The sequence below is a fragment of the Pezoporus flaviventris genome, unplaced genomic scaffold, assembly GCF_033815535.1.
Source record: "Pezoporus flaviventris isolate CSIRO_AGI_PZ_B2104156 unplaced genomic scaffold, CSIRO_AGI_Pfla_v1 ptg000002l, whole genome shotgun sequence".
NCBI classification, from domain to species: domain Eukaryota; kingdom Metazoa; phylum Chordata; class Aves; order Psittaciformes; family Psittacidae; genus Pezoporus; species Pezoporus flaviventris.
In genome coordinates, this window is record NW_026892550.1 from 49,375,314 (window position 1) to 49,394,567 (window position 19,254).

At 40.9% G+C, this 19,254-nt stretch overlaps 2 protein-coding genes across 5 annotated transcripts in view; both read right to left on the reverse strand.

The window, feature by feature from the left end:
* The window catches only part of EMCN (endomucin), a 55,974-nt gene extending 39,698 nt beyond the window's left edge, over nt 1-16,276 (reverse strand). For 2 of the 4 annotated variants that reach the window (XR_009747593.1, XM_061477790.1), the window contains exon 1: nt 16,059-16,270. Coding sequence is in view for 3 of the 4 variants with exons in the window: in XM_061477790.1 (XP_061333774.1) it covers nt 16,059-16,119 (61 nt within the window). In the remaining variant the exon portion in view is untranslated. Of the gene's footprint in view, nt 1-16,058 lie in introns of all 4 variants that reach the window. The other 2 variants (XM_061477776.1, XM_061477769.1) reach the window with 2 other exon arrangements.
* TRMT10A (tRNA methyltransferase 10A) overlaps nt 1-19,254 on the reverse strand; it is a 296,095-nt gene that overhangs the window by 246,665 nt on the left and 30,176 nt on the right. The gene's annotated exons all lie outside the window — the stretch shown is intronic.

The following is a 19,254-nucleotide window of genomic DNA, read 5'->3' on the forward strand; positions in this document are numbered from 1 at the left end:
GCTGTGCTCCGATTAACATCTCACGAGCACCACCAGAGGCCTGCCAGAGTCACAGATCTAACCTGGAAAAAACAATACATAATACAATTATAGGAGCCCTGCAGGCACGTATGAAGGTCTAGTCAGATGAACCCTTATAATTCCTATTCAAGCAGTGTAAGATGTTAGCAGCCCTCTTAGGTTACCTAATTGGTAACAGCTGATGAATTGCCCCTTCCCAGTGAGTCCCTCTTTCCTGGGTATCTTTTCTAGGTATGCTGCTGTCTTTGTAATGGCTTACATGCTGGCCTAGTCTGATGTGGGCATATCCCATATCAAATGATGTCAGTTCCCTATGGGCCTGCTGTTGCTCCAGCCCTACTCCCCGGGGCACATGACTACAGGAAGGCTATGCACAGCCTCTTGCACTCTGTATTTAAAATACAGTTTTTTCTTGCCGTTTAGTTACCCAGTCAGAATAATGCTTCATAACCCACCCCTGAAATACTTTAAAAACAAAATTAATCCAAATAGACCAAAAAGCAATCTTGTTTTCTAAACAACGAGCATTTTTCTGTCTCTTCCTTCTCATTACAAGCTGCTGACAAAGCTCCTGTAATTCCCCATGCTGCAAGGCCACAGCACAAAACCAGAATGTTTTTTCAACAGTGCCTACATTTCATATGGTTTGTTATAACATCTCTCAGTAACTACCATGTCTGTAACACCAGCTAAACGCACTAGCTGGTCAATTAACTCATTCCGTAATTCACTCCTTCCCTAACTCATCATGACTTTGTGGAAAGCTCATTGCAATACTCAGATTATTCATCCTTTAAAGGCGTTCTATTTAATAACCATGCTGATAGGCTGAGATTTCCTCAAAACTAAAATAATGAGAGTTTACGTCACAATTTGCTGATTTTATCACAGGTTAGAGATACGCTAAGGTAAATTGGATTAGCAGAGTAGAATAAAGTAGTTTCATGAATTGTTTTCTTGAAATGGTGGATAATTAAGTATACTTTGAAAACAAACCGAAAGCAACATGCAAAAATGCTTAAAACTTGCAGGGATTTGTGGGGAATTGATTAAAAGAAGCAAGTGTCTTATTATGCCCTTATTTGCAGTGTTGACTTGTGACTAAGGAGAATCCTTTGGGGGATAAAAGCAAAAGATCAAAAATAATTGAGACAAGAACTTTGGATCATTAGAGACCTTTGCTAGACAAAGAGAGAGACAGAAAGGTTCATTTTACTGCTCATGTCAGGTTGGCTGCAGCCTCAGATGACAGACAACCAAGTAAGGTTACAATGGCATGTTTTTTGGCAAATTTAGATGCAGTGACCCCTTTGAATCAAGAGTACCTTGATGTACTCTGATGTGGGAGTAGCCAAAATGTAGTCAGTAATCCACACACAAACCTCTCCCACTTGTCATGCTTACTGGCAATAATCTCGGCCAAAAAAGCATAGGTAGACCTGTGATGTAGCACCCCTGTATCTGGAGAACATGCATAGAGCTAAAAGGTGCTCAGCTGTGACACTGGGCTGAATAAAGGGCTGGTGGTGGTAAAATCCAAAAAGAAAAAAGAGAAGAGTCTAAAAGTAGATTAACAAGACAAGAAGAAATCGGAACTGTGAGTGAGATAACGATACAGGAAGAAGATGAGAGAGGAAGGGCAGGAAGGACCAGAGGCAGTAAGACAATAAATGTGGCAGGGAAAAATAAGAAAGAATTAAGAAGAGCTTGAAAAACATTTGACCCATGGCCACAAGGCCAGATTGAAAAAAAGAGTAACTGCTGGGATTTTGTTTTGTTTCTGGTTTGGGGTTCCTTCCTTCCTTTCCTTCCTTTCTTCCTTTCCTTCCTTTTTTTCTTTCCTGTTCACAGAATTTCCCTTTGTTGTCTTTTCTGGTTTGGGGTTCCTTCCTTCTTTCCTTCCTTTCTTCCTTTCCTTCTTTCTTTTTCACAGAATTTCCCTTTGTTGTCTTTTCTGTCTTGGATTTAAATGGTACATTTGTTCTAAAATTAAAGCAACAGTACAGTCATCTGTATCTGGGCTTCAGACATGATTTTGAAATGAGCAAACTGAAACACTCACTGCACTTACTTTCTTTTCTAAAACTCAGAAGGGGCCCCTGCATTCAGGCAGGGCTGACCAATGGCCACGGTTGTCCTCAAGCTGCAGCTTTTGATGTAGGCTTTGGTCTCCAAGGTCTGAGGGCTTGGACTTTTCACCATTTCTTCCCTCTCATTATCTTTACCTTTACACTGGGAAGACTAAGATAAGCAGGTTTTGACCTTGTATTAATTAGGTGTCTGTTACTGCTATTATCAAGACCAAAAAAAAAAGGCAGGAATGACCACGTGATACTACATCAGTAGTTCTGTTTATACACTACAGGATACAAATCACTCAGTTTAAAATACCACATGAAGCAGCTAATGCAAAATGAATGCCAAAAAGTCAAAACAGAAACAATCTTAATTGTTCAAAATATATAGTGATTGTTTTTGTTACATGAATTACTGAATTTAAATGCTGTCCAATTTGCCATCAGTATTTGATTTTGAAAGAAACAATTTTTACAGAAAAGAACTATCATTACAGAAATAGTGAGTGAAATGGCCTGTTTGACACTTTTCACTTGACCCTGCACTAGGTAGACCGGAGCGTATGTTCATATTAAAATCCCTCCATTCAGATGACCACTGGTTAGACCACAGCTTTGGAAGGGTGTTGAGAAGGGTGTGGATGCACAGAAGAGGGTGTTAATGGAGAACCATAAAAACCATCATAAGTCTAGAAAAATCTCTCAGGAAGGATTGCAAAAATTGCATTTGCTTAGCCCAGAGAGGGAAAGATTAATGGGCAGCATGATTGATAACAGCACCTAAGTAGTTGAGGGGCTGCAACAGAGGCCGAGGAATAAACTTCTCATTATATCCACTGAGGATAAAACTAGAGACAACGGACAAGGGAAACTTGGACTAGAAACTTTACAGTTTTTTCAGAGCCTGTGTCAAGCTGATGGCATAGCAGACAGAAGCTAGAGTTTTAACCAGTTTCCTGATGAAGATGAAAGATATTCCCACTCACAACCAGACCAATATCAGAAGGCTGTAGCAATTACTGAAGAGGTATCCTGAGGAAACCTGTACACATTAATTTCCTGTTTCAAAGCTATAAAGCAGAATCTACAGGTGGCAGTGTTATATTATGTTTGTTTATTGCATATTATATTATGGTCGTGTGTGTGACCCTGGGCCTTTACAATTACACACAAGTCATGGAGAAGTCAAAAGTTGCTTTCATGCTTTCTGTCTTTCCACAACATCAGAAATAATTAGCTATCTTTTTCCAGGAAGCAAATGATAATTTTGCCAGCCCCCACGACCATGACAGAGCCTCCTGTAACAGTTGTTCCAGCATTATCCGTGGGAAGACTGTACACTTCATCTGATGTCTTGTCCTTTCTGGAGAAAGTTATAGCTGTCCTTGTGAGAACAGCTGGTATAGATATTCTCAGATTTCCCAATAAATAGCTGCTGCCTGACAATGTACACAACCTGTTTGCTCTTATCTTGGAGCTCTGTTGTCTGTTATGTTTTCTCTTTCATTTTCATTTATTGCTGCTTCATCTCTTCATTCCCCTATCTGATCTTTCCCCAGGCCCAGTGTAGCTCTGACACTTCTCTTATTTCTGTTTTCACTCCTCACCCATCTTTCTTTCCCATTTCATGACCTTCTACCCTAAACCTTGAGACAATTTCCTTTTTTTTTCTTCTTTTGCAGTGCATGTCTGTGTAAAGGTTCATACACACCCCCAAAAAAAGAAATGGTTTGTTTAGATGAGTAATTCATCTCCCATCAACCAGTCATTGCACAAACGCCCCCCCCCCCCCCATTTGCAAAGAGCAAAAACAAGTCTTAGTCACTGCTCAAACCCTACTCAAGCCCTTCAAACAGAGCTCAAGTGCACCTGAATACATTCATTTAAGGATCAAACTTAAGGTTTAATTCCTGATGTAGAAATAGGTCTTCTACGGGGGTGAGGCTAAGCCTGTATGTGCTCCTTGGCTTTCCTCCTCAGTAATGTTTTGTGGAAGCCTAGGTCGCACTTCCAGCCGAGGGGGACAAGGCAAAGTGCTACAAACAGCATTTGGGAAACCCAGGCTCAGTCTCCTTCACAGCTTTAGGGTAATATTCTGCCAAGTCACATATGAGGATGCTTTAAAGCAGCTGAAACGGATGCTTATGGCTGATTTGTAATGATATGGTGCTAGCCAGTTTTCCAAGGATCTGCCCAGCTTCCTGCATATCTGTGGCATCCATGCTACAGTACTGTGCTACCACAAATACTGTGTGAGGTCACCAGTTTATAGCTTTCCTGGCTATATAATCACAAATAAGATAAATGGCTACAACTGTGGAGTAAAGATGACTCCATCCTTCCTGGAAAGTCTATGTGGAAAAATACAGTTTAATTAGTTTAGATGGAGCTTCTGGGACTTAATCTGACCCATTCAGATCAGTTTGGGTATTTCTATGCATTTTGCCACATGGACACTCCCTGTGTTCCATTTTCCAGCTGATAAAAGAGAAAAATACTATGTTCTTATTTTCTGTAGGACTACAAACTGCATCACACTATGGCAGCACATACTAGCATTAATGAAGTTATGCAAGAAACAGAGATATTTGCAGGTCAAGATCTCAAATGCATCTGCCATTTTTATCAAGCTGCAATGTTTGCATTTGCAACTGATCTCAGATTTCTCAACATTTGCCTTTGTCTGAAGCATGTGTTCAATGCAGAATCAACCCTCCAAAAATACTGCAGAAAGCTATAAAGTAGGACAGAGCAAGGAATGGGATTAATTTTAGGTAACTGTTGTTATTTCAGTCCTCCCCCTGCATTTCTTTAGTTTATTTCCACTACATGCAGCTTTTCTCCCCCCACGTTATAATTGCACAAATAAGAGCTACCTAATACCAAGAAAAACACATTGCTAGGAAATCTGCAGGTTCAGGAGAGGTATGTTTCCAAGAGCAGAGGGCTTCATATACAATGTTTTGATAAATCTTATGAGCAGTGGTGCCTATAATACTTCTCATTTCACCTAAAGTATTTTGTTAAGACTGAAATCATGACATAAAACCTCCAAAAAAATCGACAGTGCCGAATTGTGATCATAGGGTTGGGTAAAAATTACTAACCCATACTATGCAAACTATTTAGAAAACCAGGAAGCACTGCAAGCAACTCCTTCAGGAAGCATAGATGCCTCCAGACCACAAAACCTTCCATTTGGGTTGTACTATTACGCTGGGTTTAAGAGCAATTTTAACAGTATTGTTTGAAACCATCAATTCCTTTCTTCCTATTCAAAGCTCACAAATACAGAATCTACAAATTAAAAATGTCAGAAAAAAAAATCCCCATCATATTAAAAATCTGCAAATATTTAGCCCTTAAAGAACTAATTTGATGAAAGTAAATACTCTTTCTAGTACATTTAATCCCTAAGGACTTGTGTTTTACATCTTAAATCAAGATTCAGAAGTAATTCAGTGAATGGCTGGAGCTGATAACAGTGTGTAGTAAGGGACGTTAACTTAAACAAAGCCATTTGCAAACTTCATGAATTTGAAGCAAACTCAAATAAAAATACACAGCCTTCATACCTTCATAACACTTCACTTGCTAAAGCATGGCATGCCTCACACATACGTTCAGATGTGTTTTTAATAGTATCTGCATGTAACAATTCACTCTGTGACAGCACTTGGTGAAAGAAAACCCAAATCCCTAATAACAGTCCCATGCTGGATGACTGCCACTGCAGTATCTTCACGAGTCAGGACTGCAAAGTGTTTTTCCAGCCTGGCCAGACAATGCTTTTGTGCTTCTGCAGATGTTCTTAATGCAGCCTTCTGCAACTTAAACCATTTTCCTCCTCAGGATTTCCTCCATTGTGAGTATCTTACAACAGCAACTGGAAGGACTATGTGGATCCTGAACAAAGTTACACCGGTCATGTTAAAGTTGAACCCCTGTGAGATGGAGTCAGATACTCCAGGCAATGCTAAAAACTGTAAGGCAGGGGGAAGAGGCCACAATTTTTGCTGCCTGATGCCAACCAGCTGGAACCCTATAACTCCCACTGCCTAGGGAGGTGGGAAACCATCTCACATTTGTCAAGCTGTTACCTTCCTTTCAGTCACATCTCTTTAGCAGCAAACTGAAAATATACTATTATAAATCCTACGCGTTGAGGTCTTAAACTTAAGTTCAACTTTCTACTTCTCCACTGTAGCTCCTGGTCCTGGTTTGAAGGCTGGTGTCACAGGACAGGTGACCTTCTACAAAAGAGTAGCAAGAAACACAGGCAGGAGCATGGGGGAAGATGCCAAGGCAGGAATGAGAAGCTCCTGGGCCAGAAGGGCACAGTACCCTCCCTGCAGAAAGAAAAAGTAGCTGAAAACAGGAGAGGAAAGGAAAAGCATAAATGCAAAAGCCCGGTAGCTGGAAAGGGAAATAGGGACAGAGCTGCTCCTGCATGGCCCGAGAACAGGCAGCAGTAATTGGGGCAATGTGGGACTCGGGCTCTGCAGAGGAAATGCAAACCAGGTACACTGGAGGCACCCCACAGCCAGCGTGGAAGAGAGGAACGAAAGGGAGACAACTGCTGCAATTTCTCCAGTAGGGAATGACAAGAAGGTGGGAAATGCAGCATTTGTGCCAGCACTGCCCCAGTGCTCCTCCTGCTTGCCTAGGTGTGTGGCTAGAGTGCCCCAGCACCAAGCACTAGCAGAGCTGCTGGGAATTACTGATTGCCCAGGCAAACAGTGCTGTTTCCACTCCACAAAGAGCTCCTGCACGGGGAGCCACCACACAGAGAAATACTGAGAAAGCAGCTGCCAAGAACCAGCCTCAGCTAACATGGCTGTACATTGCTGAGGGCTCCCCCTAAGCAGACGGTAACGAGAAGGGTTGAATGAGTGCCGTGTATTCTATTGAGTATCTGAAACAACCCAAGCACAGCATGCTTTGCCTCTCACCTTGTGTGGACATAAAAATTTGGGTGCTTACCAGCCAGTTTCATGGTTTCCTTTACTAACTCAGAAGAAGTGTCATCTCCCTATCAAGGGCTTTTAATCACAAGCTTTCTCAGTGCACTTTCTGCTCCTGTGTGAAGCTTCCTGGGTATCTTTATTACTGTGTACTACAGAGGGATGAGCACATTGTTTGCACTCCATAAAATAATAAATGCACTCAGCATGCTCATCAGCACTCCAGCTTGCCTTGGACCACGGCTCCAAGCTCTGCACTTCTCTTTATTTAAACCTGTTAAACCTATTTAATAGGTTTTAATTAAACCCTTTAAAGCTGTTTAAACCACCAGATTGTCATCCTTTGATGGTGATATATTTGTCCATCCACGTGTAAGATAAAAGGTAGGAGTTACCAAGGGTTATTTTATAGTATGAAAAACAAACTGCCACCTCCCTTGTGTTAGTCATGCTAAATCAATTTTTAAAACGTCTTTAATGGGTGCAGTTTTATATAGAAAGAGCTTTTTACATATTGTGCACTGCTGAGTAGAAAAAGAAAGAAAGGAGAGCCCCTTCCCCTGCAACAGGAAAGAACAAGAGCGTTGGTGTAAGTCACCCACACCCATAAGGCAGAGAGAAAACTATGTTCTTCTGTGGGTAATGCTTACAATGCTTTATCCTTACCATGCTATTTGCAAGCCTATTTTTGTTTCCCAGGAAAGCTGCGTTTGGGTAGGGCAGATATGAAACAGCCAGAGGGGAAGCTGAGACCAGGTCAAATCCTAGCTCTCCTTTGCAATGTGCTGCAGCAGCTAGTAAAATCACAGTGCTGCCCTGTGTTTGTGATCCAAATGCATCTCCAGCACCATGACTAATTGTATAATTCAGGAAAGGGTCACTGCAGTGTCTACTATAATGTATTTATTTTTAGCACATCCCAGATTAGCCTAGACACCCATTTCAGCCACACCCGCCCATGCCACCCTGCTCCTGACAAAGCTCTCAGAGCCTCTGGAGCATCGGAAACCTGTTCCCATCGAGAAAGTCATCTTTTCCACACCCCTAGAACAAAGGTTCAGTGTCACACGATATCCCAAAGGGAGAGCACAAAATGGGTTGTAAAAGCCCAAAGTGGAGTACAGTCTCATTGAAGTTATGGTATATGCAAGGATGAAGGATACGCTTTCAAACTACCTGATTTCTGTAGCTGACACATATAGCTGATGAAGACCTTGTCTGAGAGTATCTTGCCATACTGATCGTTATTTTGAGTTTCTACCAATCTGATACAACTGCTAAGATCAGATGCAAAACTGAAATGCTGTTCTCACATGCTTTGTGCTCCAAAGCATTCCTATTAAAAACCCCAAATTTGTTACTAGGAGAGCACATGAAGCAGAGGGTCAGCAAGGAGGACCTACATTGTCAAAGAGCAGTGGGAACAGCTGTGATAGCCATACCAACACCTGCACTGATAACCAGCTTCCCAGTGGAGCAGAAAGCAGACCATATTCAGGATGCTCAAGCCTGTCAAAACCCCAGGTTCCAGTCAGTGCACTGGGAAGTCATGGTGAGCGGGGAGCTGATCATTTCATGCTGGTTAACAGTTATAGACATCGCTTGTACTTTTATTGGCCATTAGTGTAATTTTACTCCCCATGACAGTTAAAACTGTTGTGAATGAGTTGTCCATTCCTACTCAAACACTTATGCTCATCTGCTTTGACCATTTCTTCCATAAATGACCAATTGCCATTGTCCATTTTGCACCTGAAAACAGTATTTTCTGTCAGTTTTTGGAACTGCAAGGTGAAAGCCATTAGGGAAGAAGCAGACAGTGCACTATAAGAAAGTGTCACCAAGCCAATGAGATAAGTTGTGCACTAGTTTACCTAAATGCAACAGCGTTAAGACACACTAATCACAAAGCCATTAGCGCAGGCAATGGCATGCAAAGGGAAATAATGGGCTCCTCCAAAGCTATTTGAACTAGACAAGATAAAATGCACAGAGAACCAAAACACAGTCCTGCGCCAGGAAGATTTTTTCCCCTAATACCTGTGCTGTGTCCTTCCCTTGCTATCATTGATTGGCACATCTTGGGGATCTATTTGGCATAATTAAAGTTCTTCCTCTGTTACACACTGGAAACTACTCTAGTGAGTTTTTGCAAGTGAAGCCAAACAGTTTGATAGATACATTCACTGCTTTTGGAACCATAGCAAATATATTAATACACTACTCTTATAAGGAAAACTCTTTCTAAAGAAAACCTAAAGCTGCTCTACTGTAATACCCTTTCTGAGCAGCCAGTTTTTGGTATTGACTACATTTCCAAGATCTATGTGTTTTGTGGCAAAGCAGAGTTGAATGCCACGGGTCGTCCAGAAAGCTTCATAATTCAAAGAATTCTGCAGTTTTCAGAAAGAGATTTTAGCAGTCCTGTGCAGAAATGAGTAATTACAATCAAATTGCTGGCCCCAAACATTTCTTTCAACATGCCACCGACCTCTACATTTACGTAGAGGAGTCAAGGGGAAATGAGGTTTGGATAACTTGGTAAGAGTTTCAGAGAGTCTGTAATTCCTGGTGGAAGGGAGGGGGAAGCACCCTAATTTTGGCTTTTGGGAACTTTGAATGGCAGTGGAGGCATTAGCCATGTGTCATGTCCAAAGTTGCCTCTCTCTAACGGACATGAAACAGGGCGTTTGGGGTGAAAACATTTGCATTTCACATTTCTTGATGAAGCAATCCTCAGCTTTTCACCATTTCACCCAGCAATGTCTGGTGATATTTTTGCTTCCACAGCCTTTGAATGAGTTTGCAAACACTGATATTTACACCATCTACGTTGCTGTGATATATAACCTATGCTGAGATGAGGAAGGGTAATTAATCTGTCAAAGAAAGATGATTTCAGACTGTCCTCGCGCTGGGATAGATAGCACCACCCACATTAACATTTATAAGATAATCAACACTGTATTTCAAATAAAGCCTGGACTCAATGTTGAGCATGTGAAGAAGTAGAAAAACTAGTAAAAAATGAAGGAATATATGGGGCTCTGATCACTTCAAATAATTACCATCCAATGAAAATATGCCTCAACAAATCAGTAAGGTATGTTACAGAGGAAAATAATGAGAATCCTTGCCCAGGAAGGAAAGTAAATCTCCTGGTGCTGTTTTCCTCAGACTAACTGAAATCCAAAGTTTTTGCCATTATGATCAGTTGTTGCCTCAAAAGCAAAACTTCTTAAGCCCAAATACGATATTAATCTCTTGCTAAAGATTATGAAAGAAGAAATCTGCAGGAAGCATAAATAATTCATTAATATAATCAGGGATTTCATTAATTTAACCCTAAAGTTTTGATTATACTGACACTCCTCACACCAAGGTGCTACACTAAGAAATCATGGCATTAAAACAAATTGAATGTGTTTTTTTGGAACTATTACATATCTTATAGAAATCTTTGGACAGCAAGGCTAGTGTTGGGTTCCCATCCCAGCAAAACACATGATTTTATTAGAGTGATAAGACAAGGCAGAAAGGTTACAGCAGATAAATATGATGCAAAACTATGTGCCTCTTGCTCTGTGGTTTCAGCAACATGAGTTGTGTTGCTACCTACGACATGCAGCAAACACCCAGGAGCATGTTAGTGCCATTGAAAAGGAGAGGTTAAAAATTGTTGTAAAAATACTCTATTGATAAATGGGCTAGATTTTCACCTGTACCAAAGTCAGGCAAGCATCCACTTTCCATATAAAAACAGTCAGAAAATCCTTGCCCTGTTACTAGCTTGAAACATAGCTTATGAAGCACCAGTTAGTTAATATGGCCTGAAAGGGACAGAAAAACAATTATTTGGAATTAAGCTGCCAAGAAAAACAATTATTTGGAATTAAGTTGGACCCCCCCGAGACCAGCCTCTAGTACATCCGTAGGTGGCATCAGAGGGCTTGATACCTCCTTTCCACCCCTCCTGCAAGGAGACAATACCCCAGGTATCACGTCTGCTAAATTTTGTTCTCTTAGAGCCATTATATCAGCAAGTGATCTTTCTCACATAGGGAGGTAAGTTCAGAAGGCACAGCATAGAGATGGCATCACATTAAATTTTGTCAAACCACTTTCTGTATTTGAGGTAGGTCTGGCTGATGCAGCGTACTGCTCTTAGGGCATCCAAGAGTAACTTTCATAAGATGAAAGCTGAGGTATCACCACCCAATAGCTCAGGTTCTGGGACAATGATGGTGGCTTGCATGGCAGTACATGGTGGGACTCAGGGTTTTGACTCTTTAAATCTAGGACAGCTATTTTAAGTGCTAGCTGAAACTAAAAGTAAATGTTTGTCTTCTAGGGGAACCAGGTCTTTAATTCTTGAATTGTATTTGTAAATAACAGCTGCTGCACATACACATCCAACATTGTCTCTCTGTTTACAGAACTGCAAAATAAAGCCATTAAACAGTCTTCCTTGAGTTGTCTCAGCAAAACAACACCCCACCCCCTTCATGAGGAACACAAATAATGAAGTTGGCTTCCCCATATGATTTTATATGGGGCCTTACTCATCTTAGGACTGTAAGGATAACCTGGCTACCTAATTGCACCAGTTAAAAATACTCCCTCTTCCCTACACAAACAGTTTCTTAAAGATTATTTTCAATTATTTTTGCAGGGTTTTGACACAGGACTCAGTATATAAACAATTGGAGGGCAAATTCCAGGTACTTTTCTATTTAGAAAAATGTCCACAAAACCAAACCAACCTCCTAATTTGTAAGGGAGTAGAAATTAGTAAGAACTCTAGGGTTTAATCCAGATAAAAGACACAACTAAATAAAAAAGAAAACATTCTGATAAATTTTCAGGAGGCAGCCATTTGTTGGCTATGTTATATGGCATTATGTATTCTCAGGTTTGGAACAGAATGCTGCAGGAAGCTTGCCCTTCAAATTCAGCTTCCATTTATTTTGGCTGCAAATCTTAATCTCTTTATCAAGCAGGTATCAAGCCATCTGCTTCTATCCTCAGTAAATTTAGTAAAGTTGCATTCAGTTTTGGGGCTAGAACAAGCAGTTTTCTTCTGTCCAGTAATAAGCACACCTTTAAAATCCATTAGGTAAAACTAGCCCCAGTATTGGGAAGGTCTAATGAATGAAAGGACTGTGGCAGCAGGGTACGGGGGGAGGAACTGGAATCTGTACAGGAAAAAAAACTCAGTTTAAGGCTATGGTAGGCTCCAGCACTACAATTTGTTTTTTGAGAAAGCTAGTCCTGCAAACTGCTAGGAACAACACAAATACCCAAAACACGCTTGTTTGGTTTGGTTTGCCTTCACAACAGGCAAACCCTCAAGACATTCAAAGATTGGGTTCCAGCAAGCTAAACGTGTGAAAAAGCAGCTGGCTATCTAAAGCCTATTCACATTTCTCAAGTTTTCATAGATGAGACAACAATCTGCCTGTGACAGTCAGTACCTTGCTGATCTGTCCCAGAGCACAGCCATGAATAACAACCCAGAACGAAGGGATACCGTGCTCAAAAGCATTAACTGCTCAAAACGGTTTAGTTAGTATTTAATTTTTAAAATGTATTTTCTAAAAGACTTGAAGATTTGAGAGCTGAGAGCACAGAAGATGAAAAAGGAAAAGGTCATCCATCTTCTCTTGTTAACATGCAGAGTTCAGGCAGCTGCAAACATATGCAATCACTACAGAAGCCCTGGTTTAGAGGAACTTTTCTCAAGCTATCAGCCTGGGAGCTGGGATTAATCTGCTGTGTTGCAGGGTTGGGATGATGTCCCAGGCTCTGAAGCAACCTCTTAACAGGAAAGTGGGCTGGGAAGCATGTAGCTTGGGGTTGATGCACAGAGTAATGGAACAGCTCCAAATTGCTTCAGTAGCCTTTGGACCAAGCTCTCAATGCCAAGATTTGCTCCTAGCTTTCCAAAATGAAAAGCATCCTTGCTTTTCTGTAGCACTATCAGTTTTGACAAGAACACTCTCTGAGAAAGGTACTGATAGCTGTCAACAGGGGTCACTAATCAGACATTAATAAACCCACCCACTACACATCTACAATGTGGGACAGTACATTCCAGCTCCTACATTTGAGTGCATAACAGGAATACATCCGGACTGATGCTAAGCAAAAAAGCATCCCCACTCTTTTCTGGTATCATTTCTGCAAGAAAGAAACCTGATTGCTGGAGTAATAAGGAAGCTGCAGTGTGCTACAAGCACCGAGCGGAGAACATCTGCTATGCTGCATAGCTATAGCCTTGCTGTACTACAAGACCAAGGCATAGGAAAATGCAATCTCTAAGCACTTACATTATAAGCACTTGCCAGTTCCTCTCCCCACATATTTTAGAAGAAGTACTTCACTGTAACACATTTTAAAAGTAATTACACCTTAATGCAGACTCAAGAGTATTTATATTTGATTATCATTGTTTACCAATATATTCTTTGACCCATTCCAGTGCTGCCAGTTGTTTAAAGCTGGAAATGTTATGAACTGACTGAAAAAGCGTTTTTATTTGAGATACATTTTGGAGCAGGTAAGAATAAAGGGCAATATGCTGGAAGGACTGAACACCTTGAGATGAGCATGAAGGAATTCCTGCCTTAAGCATGTCATTTAGCTATCAAAGGGTTAAGAAAAGCCTTGAGAGGAGGGTCAATAGACCCTCCACATCTGTACATAACTGAGCCTGTAGAAATTTGCTGACAGAGGATAGAGCCCACTAAAAGATAAGGGACTTCTGAGAATGCAAGATTCCAAGATGAATTAGAATATTACCAAGAAAGCATTGCCATCATACGGGCTGAAGACAAGGAATGAAATTTGGAAGCCCCACAGGGTACTTGGTACATACTTTACTAACCACAGTGGAAACATCCTTGTCCACTCCTGCATGATTTACAAAATACACAAACAGCCTGTGTGTATTATGTGAAGGGCCTGCAAGCCCACACATTACTTGTCTTGGTAAGCTTTGAAGACAAACTACCCTAAAACCTGGGGGAGGGAGTATTAAAGTGCTGGGCTGTGATTTGACCGTCTCTAAATTTTACTGAGCGTAATTTTAAAATACTAAAAGTGTTCCTAAGCAACTGCAGAAATGTCTTGCTGCTGTCTCCAATGCTCAAAAAAAAGGAGACTGAGCATGAGGGAGCCTCCTTACCATCCATTCCTCTCTCCAGATTATGAGGTCCTGCTGCTACAGCCCAGATGTCCAGCACACTTTATTGATTACAAAAACTGAAAATCCATAGACTTTGGTCCAGCCTCATATAACAGACAACAAAACCGCTTTTGTCTTAACAAGTCAGCATGGGGTAGAATGAAGGAAGCTTGACCAGATTCTGTACTTTTTCTTCCACAAGGTTGATAGAGACATACTCCAAATTTCCCCACACATATTCTTCATTTTCTAACATGAATTTACCAATAGAATTTCTCTACTGTGTCTACCTTGCAATGAAGCATTAAAAAAAAAACAACAGGAAAAAAACAAAAAAACAAAACCCAAAACCCAGAGCACAGAAAAACCTTTAAGGAACCAAAGTTGTCCAGAGCAAATATATCCTATATAAAATTTGCTTATTCACTGTCATCAGTTCCACCTCATTCATATCATGCAGAGGAGGGAAAATCTTTTTTAAAGAAAAGATTGTATAAAATTGACAGAATACCTCCCACCTTTGCATGTTGCTTTCTGATAAGCTTTATGGACTGTTGTGTTAAATATGCTCCTTTTGATCCAACTCCACTTTGCTTTTCAGAAGTTGTAAAATTAAAGGTTTAACAATGACAGGAAGGATATTTTTACTAGAAGTAGCAGACAGAGAATAAATAGTACCTCCACACACACTTTTGGGGCTTGCACTTATTTAACACAGTTTTAAAAGCAGTTCTTCCTCTGACATATTTTTACTCTCCTTCATTGATTTTTTTTTTTCCCTTAACAGCAGTCATGAAGCTCCTCGGTCTAGGAGGAGTTAAAAGCAGAGGTATACTGAGCCCAATATGAGCCCAAGCAATAGCATAAGCTACAGCACAAAAGACATTTCCAGATTTTAACACACAATGTGAGCAAAAGTTGACTTTTTTAAGATCAGTCAATCTAGTATTATCATTTTTTAAACTGCTGATTCATAAAATACCCTACAGTCAGTCAACAGACACTTGTGGAAGATTTGCTTGTAGGTATTCAGACCAGAGGGCCAGCAAATGAAAACACTGGTAAAAAGCAGATTTGCCTTCAAAACTATCTTTTGATAAAGGTGATGATAGATTCTGGCCCTTGTTACAGTTTCTTTCACCTTTTCAGGTTTTACTAGTTAATTCCACTTTAAAAGCAAGATCTTTCAAGCTGTGATGACATGAACACAACAAAGTTTGATTAAATCTGTGCTTTGAGAATCATTTAAAAAGGATATTGCACTCAGTATCTAATACTGCCCCTGGGCTTGCATCCCCCATTAATTGACACTCAATAAATGCTGTAAGCCCCTGTATCTTTGGAGGCAAAACTAAGATAATTTCTGAGAGCTACCCTTGGCCAAACTTATTGCTGGCATAGTGCCATGGAAATCCATCAGGATAGATTTGATTTGCAAGAGCAGTATTTGCAAAATCTGACAGATATTTCACTTCCCCTCTTTAAGCCATCTCTGCAAGAGATGTTTTATTTCAAGGAAGAAAAACAGAGCAGAAAACCTTTGTAAATAGACTTCTGTTTTTAACTTCTCCTAGACTGAGGAGCTTCATGACACCAGAAAGAGAGCTGTCACAAAAATACAATGGCAGAAAAGTTTTCCACTGAACACATATAACTCAACCAGTTAGTACCTTCTTCTCCAACGTACATACTTTCAATCACTGAACTGCAAGGAGAAAAAAACAGCAGCATCCAGCTACTGACAGCTAAGCTTTTGCTCACAAAACACCCCACAGATGTGACAAGTATATTCAAAAAAGACAAAGAACTTACCTCCCACAGTGCAAACACAGAGCACAACTAAGAAAAAGAAGGCAGTCCCTAGGAGCTTCATGCTTGGTGGTGGTAGTGCTGTCAGCTCTGCCTCACACAGCTGGGCAGGGAGTGCTCTCTCAACTCTGAGGCAGGCCTTAATTACTCCATGGAAAAAGGTGTGTAGAGACTGTGCCTAGTCACTGCCCATTCCTGCTTATTTTGGGGACTTTGATAAAGAACAGGAGGAAACACAACATACTCCCTCTGGGAGTTGAGTACGGAGGAGATTTATTGTTTCAGTCCTTACAGGAACTCCTTTTCTTTGGCAGTGAACCATGTTTTTGTTAATACATTATTTTGTTCTTCTTCGGCCATGAGGTCAGGAAGGTTTTTGAACAGAGGCAAATCTTTCTTTAGAATATGTTATACATCACCAACTTTTATACTGTAGATGGGGATACTTTTAAAGGGGACATTTACGAGCAGCGAGGGAGCCCAGGTAGTGGGGTGTAACACAGCCAGGAATGAGGGAGTAAAGCATGCAACAAGAGCCCTCACCCGCCTCTCCTTTGTGTTGTGTAAAGTGGCCTTGGCAAAAACCAAAGCTGTTTCATGTTAGGCAGAGAGCGTGTCTCCCTGAGAGACCTGCCATCCTGCAGCCAGGAGGATATGAGGGGCCACCAGCACAGGGTGAGGAAATGACTCCAGCAAGGTGCCTCAGCAGGGAGAGGCTCTGGGCTCCTCAGAGTTAAGGATGGAGACTGTTTTCTTTTTCTCTTAATGAAAATGGGGTGCTTTCTTTTTCTTTTCTTTCCTTCCTTTTTATACCTTTTTTTTTTTTTTTTGAATTTGAAAAGTTGCAACTAGCCTTGACTGTGTCTGCTCCATTAGTAATGGACTTGCTGCAGAGTAAGCCTCCTGCCTGGGCTGCCTAATACTAAAGCCAGCGCAGAATCGCTCTCTTCTCCTCAAAACCCACTGGTCTGGGAAACTTTGGTGTCCCTGCTTCTCACAGCCATTTCTCAGACTTCAGTGGAAGAAACCCAAGCAAAGCTCTAAAGTTAAAGGCTATTAAAACATCATCTTGTAATACTCCTGTGCTCTTTGCTTTAATGATTCAAGGCAGCTGATGGCAGTTAATCACAAAACTTCAACCACAGCGAGTGTGTGATGCCGTATGTTTGCTTGTCTCTGCCTGTCTCTGTCCCCTCTCAGGAAAAGCTGACCTCACAAAATTCCTGACTCATTAAACAGTCAACCCTACTTATTGCAGTAATAAAAATTTCTTTTTTTTTTTTTGGGGGGGGGGTGTTTTTTTTTTTTCTTTAGTCCCCTCAGGACTGTTTCTCTCTATAAGGGGAAGTTTTGGAATGGCTTTTCATACAGGAACTCCCGGGAGCTAAGTTACTGTGCTTCCAACAACTGTTTTATTCATGGGATGAGGAAAACAGTAGCAGCTCAGCATCATGTGCGGAATAATTTTTGTTTAGTTAAAGAAACAACTGTCTTTCTACATCTTAAGGTTATGACACATCCTCTACCCATTGCAGGCTACAAAAGCTGGTACTCTGATCAGATATCTGATGGTAGGAAATGAACTTCTAGAACTTCATTTGAACAAACTTAGGTATAAGCACCCATGAGAGAAGCAAACATTCAAGTTCTCCTTAGCAAGACAGTGTTTTCACCACCATTGGAAAGGATCACACAGTAATACAAACTTGACTCAGAGTAGAGGTGGGCCACACGATGACACTTTTGTCAAGTTGATAGGAGCATATGGCAGGGTGTTAGCGCCAGTGCTCTGTTTTTATGCTAGCTTTGTGCCGACGTAGGACCTAAAGTTAGAATGGGCTAGAAAAACAGCAACTATTGCAGCAGAAAGCCTTCCAGCAAAAAGATAAATTTGAACATGGAAAGTGAATTGATCCCAGGTAGTGCTATTGCACTAGGAGGGACTTTAATCTTTTATTTACTGCATTTACAAACCACCACCTGAAAAGTTAATCCTGAAGAAGGATACAGAAAGGAATATTATTTTAGTGACTGAAATGGAACCTCTGCAAAATGTAAGAAGCCTAAGGACTGGATCCCTTCCTTGGGTTTTGAGACCCAGAGAAACTATCTGAATATCTAAGAGAGTACTCATTTGGTTCAGCACTGGTCATCTGAGTAACAGCATCCCAAAGAGTCCTCAGTGTGCAGCCACTGCTGAAGATGGAGACTATGGTGGTTAGCTGGAATTCACTGCAAGCAGAAATGGCACAAAGTGTTGCAGCCTTGCAGTAGCTACCCATATCACAGGGGCAAGTGTGGAAAAGTCTCCCCAGCCTCATGCAAGGAGCTGGGAAGAAATGAAAGGACCAAGTGTCTTTGCCCTGCACTATGTCATGCATCTCAAGTTCTACTTCAGAGAGTCCTAAGGCTTAATGCCTCTCTAAAGCATCAAGAGAACCGTGTCCCAGTGAGATACTCACTAGGATAAACATCAAAGGCAGCTAAATTTTGCTAGATGAAACTTGGTATGGATAGCAGCAGCACAGTAATGAATAGTATGAATAGAAGGGGAACAGCTGAAATAACTCACTGAAAGCAAAACTCTGGCCAAAGCTGAGTGGTAGCTTCCAGGTTGGAGCATCTGAGTTGCAGAAGAGAGATTCTCCCAACTCCTGTCAGTGGTTTGTTTTTGTTTTTTCCTTTAAGAAAACATTTAAGGTTTTGAAAACTTTCAACAATCTTAGTAGCAAAAGATTATTCCTGTGTGTTTACTGAACAGAAGTCTCTTTTCTCCCTACGAGCAAACAAGTTTTCCTTTATTGAATAAATGTTTTTCTCTCTTTCCTCAAACTAAGAAACGTAGCTTCGGTGCCAACGTGTGCTTTGTTTCATAAAGAGAAATTTGGTCATCGGTACTGCTGCCAACTGTGGTATTACTGCCAGCTCTGGAATATCTGGAGTTTCACTTCGAGCCCTAGAACAAGTGACTGTGTGACAGTCTCTGTTTCCTCATTTTTTCAAGTGAGATTTTAGCCCTCATAGTTGCAGAAGAAAATATGAAACGTGGCCAAAGGGCACTCTAGAGAATGAAAGGACTCTCTGTTTTAAAACACCATTATTTTCCAGTCCAATAATGGTTGGGGTAGCCTGAGTTATATATTTATTTTTGCCAGTGTGGTATTTCATTATTAAAGGGAAACCATTTAATGCCACAGTG